Source organism: Miniopterus natalensis, chromosome 18 (genome assembly GCF_054644295.1).
Source record: "Miniopterus natalensis isolate mMinNat1 chromosome 18, mMinNat1.hap1, whole genome shotgun sequence".
Lineage (NCBI taxonomy): Eukaryota > Metazoa > Chordata > Mammalia > Chiroptera > Miniopteridae > Miniopterus > Miniopterus natalensis.
Window position 1 is genome coordinate 36,097,065 of NC_142098.1, and position 19,046 is coordinate 36,116,110.

Below are 19,046 nucleotides of genomic sequence, written 5' to 3' on the forward strand. Positions count from 1 at the left end.
TTTCCTTGACAGGCTCTAGATCCCCATGACATGGACACCAGGACTCTATGGGTCTGCCCAAGGATAGGGGAAGCCAGGGAGACAGAGAAGTGGCACAGGGCAGTGGTAGACAGATGAGACTAGCTGGACAGACTGGAACCAACTGCTTTATGGGAGGGGGGAGCGGCACGATCTCACAGGACTAACCTGGGATGGGTGTGATGGCCAGACTAGTTCAGAGACATACTTTGGGAAACACTAAGATTATGCACTATATTTAAGCAGATGAGAGAGGGTACTAATTGAACTGCATGGTGTATTTAACTGGAGGCAAGTCTGGATTTAAATGAAAGGTGGGGACTATTGTAAAGTAAGGGTAGATGAGGTTTATAGAGGAAGGAAGCCACCATATTTAAACCAACAGTAGGCCTCACGTGTAAGGGCCGTCTGAGTATTTGAACAAGGGTAGAATTGGCTTCAACCAAGGGGAAGTACTATGTTTAACCAACTGTACCTAACCAGGGATATGTTCTATTGTTAACCACTGAACACTGTTTAGGCATTTCACCAAAGACAGGCACTGTCACCAAGTGAGAGCAGACGATACAAGGGTAGTCACTGTATTTTCCTATCTGTAACACAGAGACAAGGGGCTTGATGGCATCCCAGAAAACAGAGCACCCCTTTCTAGGGGCTTCGTCCTTAACTAGAGCTTGACTTCATCTGCTCCCAACAACTCTATGACCGAGACTGAATGAGTCCCTGTGGGAAGTTCATTCAGGCTCCAGTGGGCAGTCAAGGATAATCTGCCCACAAGGCTTGGGACCCAAATGTGCCCTGCTCCAGGGCAGCATGCTGGCGAGAGCAGAGGAAAAGCACCAGAATAGGCTTGCACGACTGTTTTTATTTGAACCACCAGATCTGCTCCAATAAAGAGCTCCCCAGGCTGGGCCTCACCTTACAGGAAAGGGCTGGGAGTCCTGTCCCTGCAGAGGAAGGTCAAGATGGAACCTGCACTTCTTGGTAACCATTCAGACTCCTCCCACCACTTATCCCTGTGGGAGACTGAGGATGGGCTGCCCTGTCCCAGGTTGAGGGTAGGATCTCAGTCACCCCTGAACAATGCTCCACTGAGGGTGGGGGGGCCTGGCCTGAACGCCTCATGTCTCTGGGTGAGGAAGTCACGGTTCCTCATCCATCAGGTCTGCTGCCTGCCACTCTCCACTTCACCAGGGGGAGGACATGTGTGCTCCATTGCCATCCACTGGGGACACAAAAGGGGTTTCCCTGCATGACACTCCTCCACTCAGTCTCAGGCCAGCAGACGGCTATACTCTGCCAGGGCAGAGGACTTCTTCACCCCGTCCCAGATCCGAGCAGCATAGTGGAACCTGTGAGAGGAGATCAACAGTCAGTTTCCCTGGCTGGGGCCCCACCCAGCCTTGGGCCCCCGTATGATATGTGATGTGAGCCTCAACTGGGCTACAGGGAAGACGCCAATGCTGATGGGACATGGCCCTAATTCCCTAAGTGCCCCCATGGTAAGAAAAGCTGAAGGTCTGGAACCTGGACTAAGACCTCAGCCCCTACCTCCAAGTCCAAATCCCCCCCCACTCTACTCAGTGTTGGCCTTTGTGGGGAGCGATTCAGTCTCTACTGCCCTCCAGAGTCTTGTGATGATCAGCTGCCTAACCCTTCTACCTCCCAAATTCTCCCCTCCCCACTGGGCGCTGCCCTCATCTGAGTGCCTTCCTGCTGCTGCTACTCCCTCCCCCTCCCACAGCTGACGGCAAAGACCTAGGGAACCATAGAGGCTGCACCAAGCCAAGCTATTCCTTTTTCAAATTTGTTTCTCTTAGAAATTAAAGGAGGCCAACCTGCTGTGGGCTGTGGACATGGAAAGTCACATAAACCTGGCACTGGGGAGGGTTCTGTGAAAGAGTGAAAGCCAGCTGGCAGAGGAGGAGGATGAGGGGGGGACAATTAGACTGCATCCAGTGAAAGCTGGAAGACTCAGTCCTGTGGTTCCTGACGGCTTTCTGGTTTCCTTTCCTGGAGGCTGCACTTTCTGCACACAAGGCCTTAGAATAAATCTTTAAGCTTGACTGGGCTTACCGTCCTACTCTTCACAATCTAATGACATCCAACCACAGGTGTGTCCTGTGACACTTCTCTCTGAGCCTAAACGTCCTCACTAGTAAAATCGGTGACGAAACCTACACTACACTGGCTAATTAGGAGGATTTGAAATCCCATGGAACAATGTGGGATATAAAACAGATAGCAACAAACAAACAAAACGACCCACAGACTCGGACAAGAGTATGGGAATGACCAGTGGGGAAGGGGGTTTGTGGGGATGGAGAAGATAAAGGGGTCAAATCTCTGGTGACAGAAGGGGACTAGACTTTGGGTGGTGAGCACACAATGCAAGACACAGTTGATGTATCACAGAATTGTACATTTAAAACTATAATGCTACTAACCAATGTCACCCCAATACATTTAATTAAAAAATAACCCTAACCCTCTTAACACTCTAACACTAACACTAATGCTAACCCTCTAACACTAACCTCAACCATTTGACACTAAACCTAACATTAACCCTAACAGCCTAGCCCTAACCCTAATACTTACCCTAATCCTAAATCCTAAACTTTAAACCCTAACCCTAACCCTACACATAACCCAAAACCTAAACCCTAAATCCTCAACTATAACCCTACTGCTATCTCTAAACCCAACTCTCACCTAACCACTCAACTTAACCTTTTAAACTCTGCCCTAAACCCTAACCCTGACCCTGATTTTAACTTTAGCCCTAAAAAAGAAAAAAGAAAAATTTAAGAAAAAGCACCACATGAAACAGCATGTAGCTTGGCATGGCAGAGGCGCTTACAAGCTGGTAGCAATGATCAATGTTCCAGAAAAGGAAACTGAACGCAGAGAGAGCTCTGAGAACATCCTCTGCCTGCATCAGCATTGGGGGGATGAGAGGCACCTTACACTGGGCCCCCTCTGCCAAGAGCTCTCACCAGTTCTTCTCAGTGAGGATTGTGTGTGACAGCTGCGGCCGGGCCATGGACATCACTTGGCTCCGGAGCTTGCTCACCAAGGACTGGAAACTGGGGTGGCCACGGTACCCCGGGAGTAGGGAGAAGAGTGGGCTGGAGCCGGGTCCTGAAAAGTTGAGGTGGGAGGATAAGGGGTCTTCCTCCCAGTCAAACAACATCCTGGGCTTCCAGGAGCACCTGAGTTCAGCCCCGGGCCAGCTCTTCCCATACTCCCACGACTCTGAAACATGCTCCTGAAAAAGGGTCTGAGCACCTCAGGGACAGGCTAGAGTCTCCCCTCACTGCAGGGTGGGACCCCGTCACTCCCAGCCCAGGGCAGACCGTGTCTCCCCCTAACCACGGTGGATCCATGTCAACCTCCAGACCAAGGAAGCACCCGTGTCCCTGTGGCCAATTCCCCCGAGGGGAGCCATACCCGCTCTTGGTGGGTTTTCACTCTCTGCCTCACTGTCCATGAAGGGCATCAGGAACAAGTTGACCTCAGAGTCCAGGAAGTCAGGGGGGAGCCCAGGGAAGACGTTACACTGTAACATGGACAGAGTACCTGGAGGAGAGAACCTATGAGCCTGCAGGTACCATGCTCCAGGGGACGGAGCGGGGGAGGGGTGCGTGTGAAATGGTCAAGCTAGGATCAGAAGACTAGTCTGGGAATCTGGGCTGTGAGGTTGAACCAGGCGTGAGGCCGCCACTGGCCAGCTTGGGAGTGGCTCAGGAACGCTCACCCTTGTAACGCAAGTGGGAGTGAGCCATGAGCTGGTCGATCATCAGGTGCATCTGCCGCAGCTTTCGAGGACAGAAGTCTTCTCGGCGAGCTTTGTTCTGTAGGAATACTGGGGGTAAAGGGGAGATGGGGCCCTGTGAGGCTTGGCCATGTACACTCCCCCATCTCATCTTGAAGATCTGCCCTTACCCTCAAGTTCAGATTACTTGTAAATATTTATGTGACATGTAACTTCACGTTAGCACCAGGCCCTGGGCAATGCTGGGGACCCAGAGATGATTTAGATCTGGTTTCTGCTGCAAAGATGGAAAAGACAGAGAGGAAGATGGCCCCATGATTAGGAGTGTTTCAGAAAGTGGCACCAGGGTCTTAGTAAGGCCAGAGAAGTAGGCAAGGCCCTGCCTGGGGTGTCCCAGATGACCTAGATCTCTGAGAAAAGCAGGGCATCAATAGAGCAGAGCAAGAACAGAGAGGCAGCCTGGCCTGGTGTGGCTCAGTAGCTGAGCATCAACCTAGGATCCAGGAGATTGTGGTTCGATTCCCAGTCAGGGCACATGCCCGGGTTGCGGGCTCGATCCCCAGTGGGGGCCATGCAGGAGGCAGCCGATCAGTGATGACTCTCTCATCATTGATGTTTCTGTCTCTCTCTCTCCCTTCCTCTCTCTGAAATAAAGATTAAAAAAAACCCTCATTTTAAAAAAACCAAAAAAACGCCAGAGAGGCAGAGGAGTGGCATGTGGGAGGGCCACACAGGCCACAGTGGGAGCACGGAGGCAGAGGGTCACTTGGGTCAATCCAACACGCACTCCCTGAGGCCCGCACTCGGAGATGCAAGAGACCCAGCAACAGGGAGACTTGGGTCCTGTCCTCAAGAGGCTCCCATTCTGATCAAAGAGCCAGAGCCAGACTCAGGGGCATGTCCTTGATGGCCAGGGTGAGACTGAGAAAGTGGGACCGTTAGAGAAACTAGGGCTAATTCTTTTTCACTTCCCTCCTCCCAGCTCCCCACTTCCCCAGTGTCCCTGGTCTTGTCCCTTTGTTCCCTCTACCTACTCCTCTGGCCCCTAGAAAGTTTCTCACCCAGGTGGGGGTAGTACTCAGTGCCTTCATCAGAGCCTGATGAGCTGCTGGACTCGTGGCTGGGGGATGGGGTGGAGGGCTTCACCATCTCCGCTGTCTGGAGGAACCTTGGGATTTGGGGTGAGAGGTGGGTTAAAGCTCTGCCACTGGCACCCCACATCCCACCGCCTGGGGATGTCGCATACATACCGGATTTCTCACACAATTTTAGGGAATTCAGACACAAATCCATGGATTTATATAAACTGTATACATTTTTTATGAGTTTATGCTATTATATTTTAGAGCAGTTTAAGTTCACAGCAAAACTGAGTGGAAAGCATAGGCATTTCCCACAGGCCTCCTGCCCCCTCTCCAGCCTCCTTGCTATCAACATTCATGAACTTACACTGACATGACTAGACAAGTCAACTCCTTCTGCTATTTATTCAACAAATTTGTATTAAATATCTACCCTGTGCCAGGCACTGAGTGAGGCACTGGGGACTCTTTCCTAGCCATCCCTCCCTCGTCCTAACCCCTGGCAACCAGGGAGATTCATTCTAATGGGGGAGTCAGGCCATAGAGAGATCTACACCATCCTGTCAGGGGTGGCAAGTGCAATGAAGGAAACACAGCAGGGCGAGGGGGGTGAGGAATGGAGCGCTAAGTGAGGAGGTCAGGGGAGGCCTGAGGCTGACCTGAAGGCCATGAGGGAGGGATTCTGAGGTCTGTGGGACGAGAGTTTCTGATTGAGGGATGAGGAGTGCAGAGGGCCTAAGCTGCGTGAGGAACAGATGTGAGGAACAGACACGAGGGTACTACGGCTTTAATGGAGGGGGGATGGAAAGCGGGAGGAGATGGGAACATACTGTGTAGGGCCCTGTGGGCCAGGCACAGGAAGGACTTTGGATTTTGCTGAGTGATGTGTAAAGTCAGTGGAGGGTTGTAAATGTGTGTACGTGAGGGAGGGTTAGGAGGTGGTGACCCGCTCCACTTACATTTTGAAAGGGTCCCTGTGGCTGCTCTGTGGAACCTGTCAGACCTGTGAGGCCCTCCCACCAGCCCCTCACCTGTACAGACTGAGGTCCGTGAACCAGTCCTGGACGACAATTACCACGTGGCACACAGTGAAGAGGAAGGCAGCAATCTGGAGCGACTGAGGGTGGGTGGGAAGGTACAACAGAGATGAAGGTCCCCTCTGCCCAGAGAGGGGTCCCTGATATAGAACTCAGCTGAGGAGGCAGCAGGGTAAGGGCCTCAGAGCCTTTAAGCACCTACTGTGTGCCCAGACTGTGCTGGCACTTCCCTCATGGGCCATCCCTAAATAGGGCAAAGTTGGACCAATCACCATCTTCAGAGACAGGTACTGAGGCTTGAAGGGGGAGGGGGCGGGAAATGACTTTTCTGAGGGGCAGAGCCAGGTCTGACTCTCAATGTTGTCCTCTTCCTACAGCGGGGGCTCCGATGAAGCAGAAACGAGGTCAACACATATCCAACCCCTCATCACAGATCTTGCAAGGAAGGGCAGGGCCTCACCCCTAGGCCTGGCTCGGCCCCTCACCTGCATCTCAACGTAGGTGTGGGGAAGGTTGTACTCTGGCGGTAGCTTGCGGTCATTGTTGATGAGGTGGTCCAAGATGGAGGGGCTCAGGATGGGCTGGAGCAAGGAGGAGAAAAACAGGTCAGGGAAGCAGCTGTGGGCAGGGATCCTAAGGGGCATGGCTTCCCAAGGCTCCCACGTTGAAGGCAAATACATCACCTCTCTTGGGACAAAATAAGGTAAAAAATACAAGTAGGCAGCTTCTAATTAATACAGCACTAGTCAGCAAGAGGCAAAAGGAAAGTTTCAAAGCAGATACCCTTTCCCCAGCTCTTTTACACACCGCCACTGCTCCCAAGTGCCTCACGCCCAAACAGGAGAGAGCTCCTAGTGCTAATAAATTTAACATTTACTTGAATGAGTCGTGTCCCTTAGCATCCCCGTTTACAGATGAAGAAACTGAGGGGGGGGCAGTATTAAAATTTACTTAAAGTTACTCAGCAAGTAAGACTTAAAGGCAGGGTCTGGACATAGACTGATTCTAGGGCCACACTTCAAACTGTTACGCTGGATTTTTTAGGCTGTTGTGTACACACACAGAGAGGGGGACAAAACCTGACGAGAGACTAAGGGCCAAAACGTCATAATTTGCCCAAAGGCACCTAGCATGGCCTTGGCTTGGCTAGGCTAGAACCACACGCAGCAAGCAGGGTGCTGGTTTTAACACATTCTGGGAAAGAGCTGAATGTGGCATGCGGCTGGGTGGGGCAAGTGGAGGTTGGCACCTGTGTGTCCAGGAAAACAATCCGCTCTTGGGTAATAAAGAAGTCAATGCCGCTGGTCTGGTTGCCCCCTCGTTCCTTCATCTCAGCGCTTTGGGCTCGGAAAACATACGCCCTGTGGAGGAGCAGGTGGGAAGCGTTCGAGTCTGGTTCTCAGCTTTGGACACCTCCAGTGTGATCATGAAATCAGCATGTGTGACATGGTTCCCTGCCTGCCCACAAAGCCTTCCATCCACAGCCCCCGCTGTCTGGGAGGCAAGGGCTATATTTTACCACATGACTCCACCCCCACCCATAAGTAGATTTATTAATTCATTTAACAAAGTTAGTAGCCTGAGGTGCTGAGGAACAGGGACCAGGCCTGACTGCTGGGATTCAACTCTCAGCTCTACCTCTTCCTGGTTGAATGGCTTTAGCAGATTCCTTCATCTCTTTTTTCTTGGTTTCCTCATCTGTAGAATGGGGATAACAATAGTCTCGAACCTCTCAGGGTTACTGTAAGGCTAACATAGGTAATGCCCTTGGAAGTGTCTGACATACAGATTTGTAACTGCTAGCCATTAATTACCAAGTACACCTGCTCTCTGCCAGGCACTGGCAACGGGCACTGATAACTCTCCACAGGGAGAGGCTGTTCGGTGTGTTGGTTCCCAGCGCTCCCGTCGGGTGAGGCTCCCTCACTTCTACCTGTGCTGGATGCTGGGGGCATGACAGCAGAGCTGGCAGAGCTGGGCCTTGCCCTAAACCACTGAGCTCAGCCTGGTCACTCTATGACTTAGACAACGAGATTTTGTCTCTTTCCATCTGTAAAATCACGGTAATAGTACTCACTTCTCGAAGGGTAACTGCCACCTCCCTGAGGTGCTTAGTATGTCGTCTGACACAAAGCAGGTATCCTCCCACTTAACACTATACTGAAGACTTCGTATGTGCCAGACACCAGGATGCAAAAGCGAGCAAGAAAGACAAAATCTCTGCTTCCATGGACCTTCTGGTCTAGCTTAAAAATCAACAGAAATTAGGAAGAAGCGTGTAGCGCTCCAAGTGGGAATAAATTTGTCTATAGAGCAGGGAAGGATTGCCCTAAGAGGCAAATGATGCTGCTGAGGGTGAGAGACAAGGAAGCTAATTAAGCAACTTTAATTAACTTTAAGGGGCAGGTAGGCAGGGGGTGTGGAGGACGGAAGCAAAGACTAATCCAGAAGGCAGGTGGCCTGTGTAAGGATCAGAGCAGTGTGATAAGAGCAGACAGAACACTGGGCTTGGGAGCAAGGAGAAGGTACACAGGCCCTGGAGGGGCACGGGGAGGAGCTGGGGCTTTGGCCCAGGAACCTGGGGAAGCCCCTGAAGAGGTTTAAGTAGAGGAGTGACAATATTGGTTTGGATTTTGGAAAGCTCCCCTTGCTGCTGTGTAGCGAGGACTGCAGGGTGGAAAGAGTGGATAACGACTGACAAGCCCAGTGCTCTGGGGCCTCCCTTGTCTCTCTGACTCGATGCCCAGCTCCCCTTCTTGTTCGTTCCACTCCAGCTCCAGGGCTTCTGTGTAATTCCACACACACACCAGGTACTATCCCAGCTCAGAGGTTCACACCTGCCATCCCTCCAACAGGAATCCTTTCCCTCCTCCAAGTCTGCTTTTTCTCAAATGCCCCCTTAGTGAAGCCTTCCCTAACCACCCAACTTAAAACTGTAACCTAGCCCTAACACTGCCTTCTTTGATCCCTTCCCACTTTGTTACCATCTTCTAACATGCCCAGTAGTTAGTTTACTATCTCCCCCATTAAAAATGTAAGTCCCACAGACGTATTTTTGCCAGTTCTGTTTACTCTTGTATCCCCAGCGTGCAGAAGAGTGCACCCAGACTGAGGCTGGTCTAGAACCCATGCCTTCCATCCAGATCTCTCTCCCATTCTACTTCCCAGGCCAAATTCAGCCACATCTGTGAGCATTTGCTCCGTGCCAGGCTCTTGTTAGTTTCTGTCTCCTGATCTTATTTCAAAAACTCACTTTACAGATAAGAAAGTGAGACACTGGAAGTGAAGTGACTTGCCCAAGGTCAACCAGCTGGTAAGTGACAGGCTGAGACTGATGTTGGCCTCATCCAAAGACAAATGAGTACACCACCCCAGTTCCTGGCTGGGCTCTGTACCATTTTCCGGGGCCAGGCAGGCAGGGAGGGAGGAACGGGGCTAATTACCTTGGCGCTACGCAAAAACTTCGTCTAATCCTGTTTGTCCTCATCTGATGACACTGAGGCTAAGAGAGGGGAGGCAACTCCTCAAAGACCTTGGGTAACACCACTAGCAACACCCAGGACCACCCCCCAGTGTCAGGCGGGTGCCCACCTCCCTCCTGGCCCCTCACACTCCTACCTGATGCCCCCTCACCTCTGGTCCTCCTCAGGAGTGTTGGCTGACAACAATGACATGACCATGGACTTGCCTGTCCCCTGGAGGCCCAGGACACCAACCACCAACACATCGGTCTGATCCAACAGGTACTGTGGGAAGATGCAGTAACGCGGCCCTCGTGAATCTGTCAGCTGGACAGGGAATGAAATGAAGGGGCCCCAGACTTCCATGGCTTGCCCACCTGCCTTATCAGATATGAAGAAAAAATTCTTGCCCCCAATTGGGCAAAGGGCCTCTGTCGGGGGGGAGGAGGGTATGTGGAATATTTGGGGCACAAAGAACAGCATTTGTGAGAGTTCCAAAGCAGAAAAGAGAGTTACTGCCATGGTTGAGAAGCTAATAGGAAGTCAGTGTGGCTGGAGCACAGTGCAAACAAGGGAAGCTTGGCCTTGGGGAAGAGAAGGGAAGCACAGGAAAGGAAGGACAGGTTGAAGACAGGACTTGGTAACTGAGGGTTATCAGAGCTGACTCTTGGGAGGCTCTCTGCTCGGTTGGGAAAACATGGGGAAGGAAGCATCAGAAAGGGAGAAGTGTGCAGGAAGAGGAGATCAGTCCATCTGGCTCTTTCTGTGGGATTTAAGTCCTGGAGATTCATGAGACCATCACCTCCAGGTCACCAACTCTGCTGACTTTCACCACCAGGGGGCATAAGAGACATTACTCAAGGAAAAGGAATACAGCAGGCCCTTGAAAAGCATTGTTTTGTTATAAGGTTAATGAAAAAAAATTTAAAAGATCAGTTCCCAGCAAGGGTTACCATCTGTGTAAAGTTCGCATGTTTTCTACATGTGTTCGGTTTCCTCCCACATCCCAGGGATGTGCACATCAGGTGCACTGGAGTGTCTAAATTGTTCTAGTCTGAGTGAGTGTGAGTGTGGGTGTGGGCGGGCCTTGGAAAGGGCTCCTGTTCAGGGTGGGTTCTCACCTGGCACCCTGAGCTGCAGGAATAGGCTCACCCATGACTCTGAACTGGAATAAGCAGGTTGGAAAATAATTATCTGATTTTATTTTTATTAACCTTTGACTTTCTTAAGACCAATAAAAAATTTATTTCAATGTTTAATATTAGAAGTGTTTTGAGTCTTTATTTAGAAGTTTGGTGATGATTCTGTGACCAGAAATATGCCATAGGAACTAAACTCTTGTTTATATCCATTAGCCTAGGGTAAAATCGGTTTTGTTGTATGTTATTTTGCTTAAAGTCGAAGTTTCCAAGAACCTATCAAAGATATTAAGTGAGGACTCACTGTATATTCTCAACTGTGGCTGCTGCTCCTTAGACTCACCTGGAGAGCTTTTTTAAAAAAAAAAAAAAAAAAGGCAGCTAATCCAGGGCCTGACTCTGGACACATGAAAGCAGCACATCTAGGGCTAGCCCTGTTCAATATGGTAGACACTGACCACATGTGGCTATTTAAATTAAAGTTAAACAAAATTAAAAGTCCAATTCCTCAGTTGGACTAGCCACATATTGGGATATATGGATAAGTACTCAACAGCCACATATGAGGATAAGGGCCACCACACTAGATAACACAAAAATGGAACATCTTCATCACTATAGAGAGTTCTACTTGACAGCACTAAAGAGTAGGGCCTGGACACTGGCTCCTTTTTAAAAAAACAACAACTCCACAGTTGATATCAATGTGAGAGAGGACACACAGAGGTGGCAGGGGCAGGTAATAGATGGACCTGGCATGTTGTTCTAATTAAGTCCAAGCTGTTGGGGAAGGAGGGGACATACCAGGGTGAATTTGAGTAGGAGTCTGATCTGACAGGTCTGGGGGGCTGGGGAGAACAGCAGTAGAAGGGAAATGAAGACTAAGAGACTGGAGGTAGGTATGTCAGTCCAGGAATGGGAGGTATGAACTAGAGCTGGGGCACTGGTATAGAAAGGGAACCTCTGGGGAGTGATGATATTCAAACCAGTTAGAATGGGCATCTAGGTGGCAGTGGGTGCACCTCTTAGCCAACCAGTATCAAAGTGGTTCAGTTACCAACCAGTACAGCTGAGCTAGTGAACACGACTGAAATTCAGCCCTGGCCGGTGAGAGCTTTCGGATCCATTCCCTCTAGTTGCTGCAACTGCCTGAAACCCGTCTGACTGGTGTTGCCCACCATGAGGCTGGAGGTAGGGGGTGAAGGAGGTGAGAGGGTGGGACCTGGGGAAGCTCAAGCATGGAGAGACTCCCAACCCCCAGTACCTCAATGGCACTGTCGCACCAATTCATCTGGTCATCCACCAACTTAATGCTGTGCTTCATGCGCTCTGGGGGCAGTAGTTTGGCCTGGCCCACGACAGCTGGAAACACAAAGCAGGAGATAGAGGATGAGGCGAGGGTCAGTGTGAGGCTCCCAACCAGATTCTGTTCAGCCCCAACTCACGGTCCATGACTGCTGGCGCAGCAGTGCCCATGCCCCGGTTCTGGATCTGGTACACAGGCTGTGTGGGTCTCTGCCCCTCCTTCTCCCCCTTGGATGGCACAGGAGCTGCAGGGGGTGGTGGGGTGGTGCCCTCGGGGGATGAGGCATTTGTTGCAGCTGCAGGCCCTTTCCCCTCCTCCCGTGGTTTCATAAGGACGATAGGCTTCTCAAGAGGGGCTGGGGCAGGAGGGGCAGCAGGGGCTGCTGGAGGTGCTGGCTGCTTTGACTATGAGTGAGAAGGTTCCAGTCAGTGGGAGAGATCCTTGCGCCAGTTGCTCCCAGTCTCCCCCTTCCCAAGATTCTTCCCTGCTCACCCGCTCTGCTGGAGGTTTTGAGAGGATGATGGGGGTTTTCTGCATAACGGAGGTGTTTGTCTCTTCGCTGCCATCCTGTGGTGAGGGAGGGCAGTTATTCCACTGGCTCTCCTAGATGCTCCTCTGAAAGCCTTTATGTGCCAGGTACTATTTGAAATGCCTTCCTACATGAACTCCCTCAATCCTACCAACAACCCTGTGAGATACTATTATATCCACTTTACAAATGAAGCAATTGAGGCAGAGAGGTTGTTAACTGGCTAGCCCAAGATACACAGCCAATAGGCAATGGAGCCAGAATTTGAACCCAGACAGCTGGCTCCAGAATCCATGCTGTCAACAGCTCTGCCAGCTGCCTCTGCTAGACAAGCCTAAGGGGAAGGAGCAAGGACTCTGGAGCTAGACAGACCTGGCCTGCCACTTGCTGGTTGTGTGAATCTGGGTAAGGAACCACCCTCGCTTAGGCCTGTTTCCTCGTCTGGTGAGTCTACTATGACTCTGAAAGAGGGCAGAATTCATAAACTGTCCATGTGGCACCTGACACACGGCAGGTGCTCACTGAGAGCTGCTGGCAGCACCTGCTATTCTGACCCTCTCCTCCTCAGCCCTGCTCTGTGCTGGCCAAGCCCATGGACTGAACCCACATCTTGCCCTCTTCTGACTCACCCCCCACCTGCTTGAGAAAGAGGAGACGTGAGTTTGAGTCCTGTTCTGTCTCTGGCTTCCTGATTAACCCCGGGAGTCTTGACCCCTCACTGTCCTGTTTCTTTTCCTGTATACTGAAGATGCCTATTTAAATCCTGCTCTCTACACTGGCCTCTGGTGAGGGAAAAAAAGGACATGAAAGTGCTTTGGAAAGAATGGCTGTGAGAGAGCTGTCGGAGGAGAGGCTGTGGGCTTCCAGGAGGCCAGGGAGGGTGACAGGTGAGAAGGTCCAGGGAGGAGCGGATGATACCTGGGACGGAGGCTGTGAGGGTAGAGAGATGATGGGTAGGAGATATTCAGGAGGCACAATGTGCAGCACTGGTGTCTAACTGTCCTGGGTTGGAAGCGGGAGGGAGGTGTCCAGGATAAGGCCCAATGGGTTGTCACTGATGTTGGGAGGAGAGATTGCAGGGCCCTGGAGAAAGAACCCAGAGGGCGCATTCTGGCAGTACGTCATCTAAGCACAGGAGAATAGCAAGGCAGGGCCTGGGCCCACACCAACACTCTGATTCCCAATCCAGGACACTCTCTACAGCAGGCAAATGGTGCTGAGCTTAAGGCTCTGCTGAAGTCCTAGCCCCAGAGCTTACTGACTATGACTTTGGGTAAGTCCCTTCCCCTGAGGCTCATTCTCCTTCTTAGTGAGAACTGCATCTATCAGAGGTTCTACTTCAAAGGGGTAGCTGTAAGTTCGGGAAGACCCAAAGGATGTAAAGCACTCTGCACAGTGTGGTACACTGCATGCTGCTAAATAAATAGAAAGTTACTGTCTCAAACTCTCCAATGCCAGTTTCATCCAGTGAAATCCAAAGTTCTTTCCATGGCCTTCCAGGTCCTACATGATCTGGTCCCAGTTACCTCTCTGACCTCAGCCTTCTATCACTTTCCCTCCTCCTTCATCCACTGCAGCCACACTAGCCTCCTGGCTTAAACCCACCAGGTATAGGCCTCAGGGCCTTTGCATATGCCATTCTTTCTACCTAGAATAGTCTTCACTAGGATTTCTGTCATTGCTTGTTCCTTCACCACATTCAGGTCTCTGCTCAAAAGTCACCTCTTCAAAGAAGGCTTCTCTGACCACCTCATCTAAGAGCTCCCTTTATCACTCTCTACTCTCTTACTCCATGAGGGCAGTTGGTTTTGTTCACAGATATATCCCCAGCATCTAGATTAGTGCCTGGCACATGGCAGGTGCTCAATAAACATCTGTGGAATGAATGAATACAGAAATGCTGTCCCTGGGACTAGAAACTCACTCGTCTCTCTCTTTCCCATGGTGCGATGTAGTCCCTCTCCCGACCACCAGGCCCAGAGAGATTCTGGGGACCGCCAGGGCCAGGCTCCTTCCACCGTCGCCGCCTCTCTATACCATAGAGCCCAGGCTGACTGTGACCAGACTCAGACATCGTCGCCTACAGAGAAAAAGAGGTCGATTCCACGGTGAGGAGAGTCTCACCCCACTCTACTTGGTTCACCCAGGACTTTAAGAAGACACTTTCTTTCAAGAGAGCTCTAGCTGTGGCAGAGACTGCCAACTGGCTCTCAATACCCATTCTTCACTTCTTCCAAAAAAATAAAACCCTCAGTTCTGAGATAGGCACACAACTATCCAGGATACACTGCTCAGCCTAGTTAGGTGTGTCCATGTGACTAAGTTCTTTCTGGCCAATGATAAGACGCCAGAAGTGAGTTATGGCAGCTTTCAGAAACTTTCCGTCACAGATGCTTGCCATGCCTTTTCTCCTTCCTCCTCCTAGCTTGAAGGAATGTGGGTGTGGAGGCCGGGGCTCAAGCAGCCATCTTGGACTGTGAGACAACTTAACGGAAGGAAGGTATGGTAGATCAGGATATGAGGGCGGGGGTTCCCTATTAACAGTGAATTGCCTGCCTCAAGATTCAGTGAGAAACAAATACATTTCTACTTGTAACCAAAACGATTCCCAACTATTAATTGCTTTGCCTCAACATAAATATAATTCGGAGTCACATAAAAATGGGACATCCTGTTTCTCAAAATGCTGCCAGGCATTTCCTTACAAATCAGTTACATGATCCTCAGTGAGACAACTACTCTTTTCGTGATAGGCAGTAGACAGACTCGAGCAGAGCAAGGACGATGGGCCAGGTACAGAAGGTCACCAGGATGGAAAGCCCTGGATGCCTAGCAAAGGACAACTATAGGGGTGGGACTTAGCCCCCCGGGCAGCATTTTTTCCCCAACATTCAGTTTGGACCCTCTGACCTCTCATCCCTAGAGATAACATCCAGGCCTCAGTTATATTCGTTTCAGGCCCAGAAAAGCGGCAAAACTAGCCATGGCTGACCTCAGGACCAGCTGCATTGAATGATGGCCCCGGACCTGGCACCGACCAAACAATCAGTAGAGACCACAACCCTGAAAGGACACACCTGGAAAGCTGCTGAATATTATAATGAGATCTTTCCCTGGGACCTCCCCTAAGTAAAACCATTAGGACAGAGGACCTAGCACTCTCCCTTCTGGGAGCAGCTCAGAGCCTTTGTCTTTGCCTTTCCCTTCACATTCCCCCCCCCCCTTCCCGCAGGCAGGTTACCAGTAGCTTCCTCACTCTCAAGTCCCAAAGGCCCTTCCTTTGCCTCTATAACTTGTTTCCTAAGCCCATTTCTTCTAGAAATTACTTCTTCCACCTCTGTAATTTTACCAAATAAATGTTCTCTTGTAGTTTGGGTCTTGGCTCTGAATTCTTTCCTAGCCAGAACCCAAGTCCAACGTGACCCCACCAGACTAACACCCAGTGCCATTCTTGCCCCCTACAACATTTTGATTAACCGTTACTGGCATATGTGGGGTGGGGCTCCGGCATCTAAGGGCCTATTTTCATCTGGTATCCTTCTAAATTTCAGTGTCTATTTACCTTCCATTCCTGGTGGTTCGTCATCCATTACACTCCAAGGTCTCACCAGTGTTCACGTTATAAAATGTAGGTTACCTTTATGACCCACTCCCTACCACTTAAGTATCTGTTTACAGGTACCTCGGGACTTTTGCCAGGTGTTTACACCTCATTCTAGGGAAGACTCTCAGTACTTGTCTGTTTACAGGACTATAAGGCCATCTGCTGCTGCTCATGGGTCAAGTTGGCAAACTGCAGCTTATGGACCAAATCTGGTCTGCCTTCTGTTTTTGTACATAAAGTTTTATTGGAACACGGCCATCAATTTACAAACTGTCTATGGCTGCCTTCTTGATTCAATGGCAGAGATGAGTAGCTGAGACAGAGACAGTAGCCACGCAGAGTCTAAAATAATTACTCCCAAGCCCTTCACAGAGAAAGTTTGCCAACTCTTGCTTAGCTGGCTCTTAAGTGCCTGTTAAATCAGTCAATGAATCCCCTCCAATCCTACCACAGTACAAAGTGACATTAACAGGTCCCCGTGAGATGACTTTTTCTATAACTGAAGTATCTGTTTACAGGATGCAGGAGTAATTCCGATAATCAGGTAGAGGCCTGTCTAGCTCCTCTCTCACTGCTCTGTGTGACCCCTTCCCCAGACACAAACTGGATTTAAGACAGGGAGAGGACAAGGCCTGTTTACAAATGTTTATGGAAATGATTCATCCAGGGCTTAAATGGCTGTTTACAATCTCAGTAGGAGATACCCCTCAGAGCTTGGGACACTCTCCTTTCTCCCTTACAATGAAGTGTCTGACACTATTCTGACGACCTCTGCAGTGCTTAAGTGTGTTTTCACGCCTCAGTGGACATTCTGTCCCCGCACTGAAGTGTTTACATACCTAGGAGGGCCCCTTTCCCACAAAAACGAGCATCCATTTGCATGTTACTCTGCAAACCTCTACAGTATTTGAGTCTATTTAACAGCCCTTATGGAGGGTTCCCCAGAGTAAGTCCACCTACATGCAATCTGGGGACCCTCAATGTTGTTTCCAAGCTCCTCTGGGGATTCCCCCAAAATGTATAAAGCCAATCTATTTAAGTGTCTAATGACAGGATTCCACGGTGACCTCCCAGAAATGGAGTCTAATTACACATTTCTTTGGAGGGGCCTGCTCAGTACTTAGGCACCTTTCCCCCTTTGGGGGATCTCTCAGAATCCAAGTGTCTGTCTGCAAATTATTTGGGGAGACTCCCAGTTCCTTACTCCGTATTTACGCCAACCCCAATGAAACACTCAAGAGTCTACACGCGTTTCTAAGGACTCTCTAACACTTAAATGTCTTTACAGGTCCCTACATGGGGCCGCAACCAGAACTGATGAGCCTGTACGTTATTCAGGAGACTTCCCCTATGCAGGCATCTGTTCACCGGCCTCCATGAGGAGCCCTACGACTCAAGCTTCCAGTTCCACAGTATCTGAAGGCACCTGGCGTACCTCCCTGCTCTTCAAGGGTCTGCCTGCAGGCCCTCTGCGAGGGTCCTCCCACAACTTTGGTTTCTCTTGACACGTTATCGGAAGGACCTTCGCATCCTTTGTAACCAGTTTACAAGCCCTCTCTATTAGGAGCTCCCAGAAACAAAGTGCCTCTTTACAAGTTCCCGCCTATCCCCACCCCAGTCCCGCCACGCCCGCACGTAACGCGCAGCTCTGGGCTCAGTACTCCAGCCAGCACACCCGCGGGCGTCCGAGCGGCGGTTTAACGGTCAAGAACGGGGCGGGCCCTGAAGCGCCCCCATCGACGAGCGGGCCGCGCGCGGGCACCCAGGCCCCTTACCTAAGGCGGCTGCTGATTGGCTCGTAGGACGCGGAGCGCCTTCTCCGTGACGGGGGTGGGGTGGGGAGGTTCCACCAGCAGGCCCCCGCTCGAAAATGGCGTCTGAAAGGCCAGGAGTGTGGGAGAGAGAGTAAGAAAGCAGGGACCGGCCACTCCGGAACCGGCCTGAGCACCCCGGAAGCGGCAGCCACAGAAGGCCGGCCCGAAGGAGGAAGAGCAGGAGGAGTTATCGCGGGGCCTTAGCTGAGCTCAGGTCCCGCGAGCGTGAGCGCCCGGCGGAGCATGCGCTGTTGGAGCTGGTTGGCCTCAACACGCATGCGGATTCCGGGGGCGGCCCCGACTCAGTGCGCGTGCGCGTGGGTGGAGGCAGGCGTGGGTGTGCTGAGAAGAGAGCCCCGGAGAGAGGGCGGCTCCGGAGATTTCAGGTTCGGGTCCCGCCTCCTCAGTGGTGTCGGCGGGAGACGGTGGGGTGGGGCGGCAGGGAGGAATTTCTGTGTCCTGGGCAAAGTATGTGCTGAGAGTACAGTAATGACTCTGACCTGAAGTGTGCTCTGGAAGCGTGTGCTCCCGTTCTGTGGAGGTTCAGGGCACTGAGGAAAGGGTGCAGGTCCGGTTGGGACCTGAAGGGCCGGCGAGGGCACTGCAGGCGGAAGGAACCCCGGACGAAAGGTCCAGACTGGCTTTGCCTCAGAGTTCCCCGAGGTGGGAGGAGAGGCGACAGGGACGGGCAGGTCGGAACCCTAAAGGGATCCAGAGAGACGCAGAGTGGTGGGAACAGGACCACTTATGAAATCCCTCCGGGGCCTCGATGGCAGAGGAATCCAGTCAAGGGTCGAAAATGCAAAAGCTTGCGGGCAGGCCCTTGGAGAGCGCATGCGCAGCCCAAATTGGCTAGGGCGGGTGGTTCCCCAAGTGAATGAAAGAGAAGAGAGAAGTATGTAAGGTATAGGCATATGTACCATTTTCATTTGAAATCTTTTTTTTTTTTTAATTTTAATTGTATTTGAACAGGGAACACGTACATTCTGACAAAAATTCAAGCAACCAATGAGGTACACAATAAAAGTAAGTCTTCTGCTCTGTTATTACATTGCTAGAACACCGGTTCCCAGCTTCCTTCTGGAGCTGCTGTTATAGAAAAGCATTGCAGTTAAGAGCTTGAGCCTGGGCTCACATATAAGGCAGCTGACCTTCGCCAAGTTCTTTAACCTTCTCTGCCTTCTATGTCCCCATTTCTAAAATGAAAGTGACAGCACCTATGCCTAGCTATTTTAGGATTGTAATTTGTAGAGTTAAATGGGTGGAAGTGCCCAGGAC

At 51.0% G+C, this 19,046-nt stretch overlaps 1 protein-coding gene across 2 annotated transcripts; it reads right to left on the bottom strand.

Moving 5' to 3' along the window:
- Positions 1–863: 863 nt before the first annotated feature.
- On the bottom strand, positions 864–18,008 carry SMG9 (SMG9 nonsense mediated mRNA decay factor). Of its 2 annotated transcripts, XM_016219520.2 has the most exons (14): positions 17,730–18,008; positions 14,275–14,430; positions 12,314–12,388; positions 11,961–12,225; positions 11,780–11,877; positions 9,549–9,661; positions 7,165–7,276; positions 6,401–6,496; positions 5,910–5,995; positions 4,858–4,964; positions 3,779–3,886; positions 3,472–3,600; positions 3,018–3,162; positions 864–1,370 (listed from the first exon to the last, which is right to left on the bottom strand). In XM_016219520.2, exons 2-14 carry the CDS (start codon positions 14,422–14,424, stop codon positions 1,292–1,294), a joined length of 1,563 nt encoding a protein of 520 aa, XP_016075006.1. In that variant the 5' UTR covers positions 14,425–14,430; positions 17,730–18,008; the 3' UTR covers positions 864–1,291. The 2 variants fall into 2 exon arrangements, with proteins under 2 accessions (XP_016075006.1, XP_016075007.1); XM_016219521.2 differs by lacking the exons at positions 14,275–14,430; positions 17,730–18,008 and adding an exon at positions 13,269–14,237.
- Between the last annotated feature and the right edge of the window lie 1,038 nt (positions 18,009–19,046).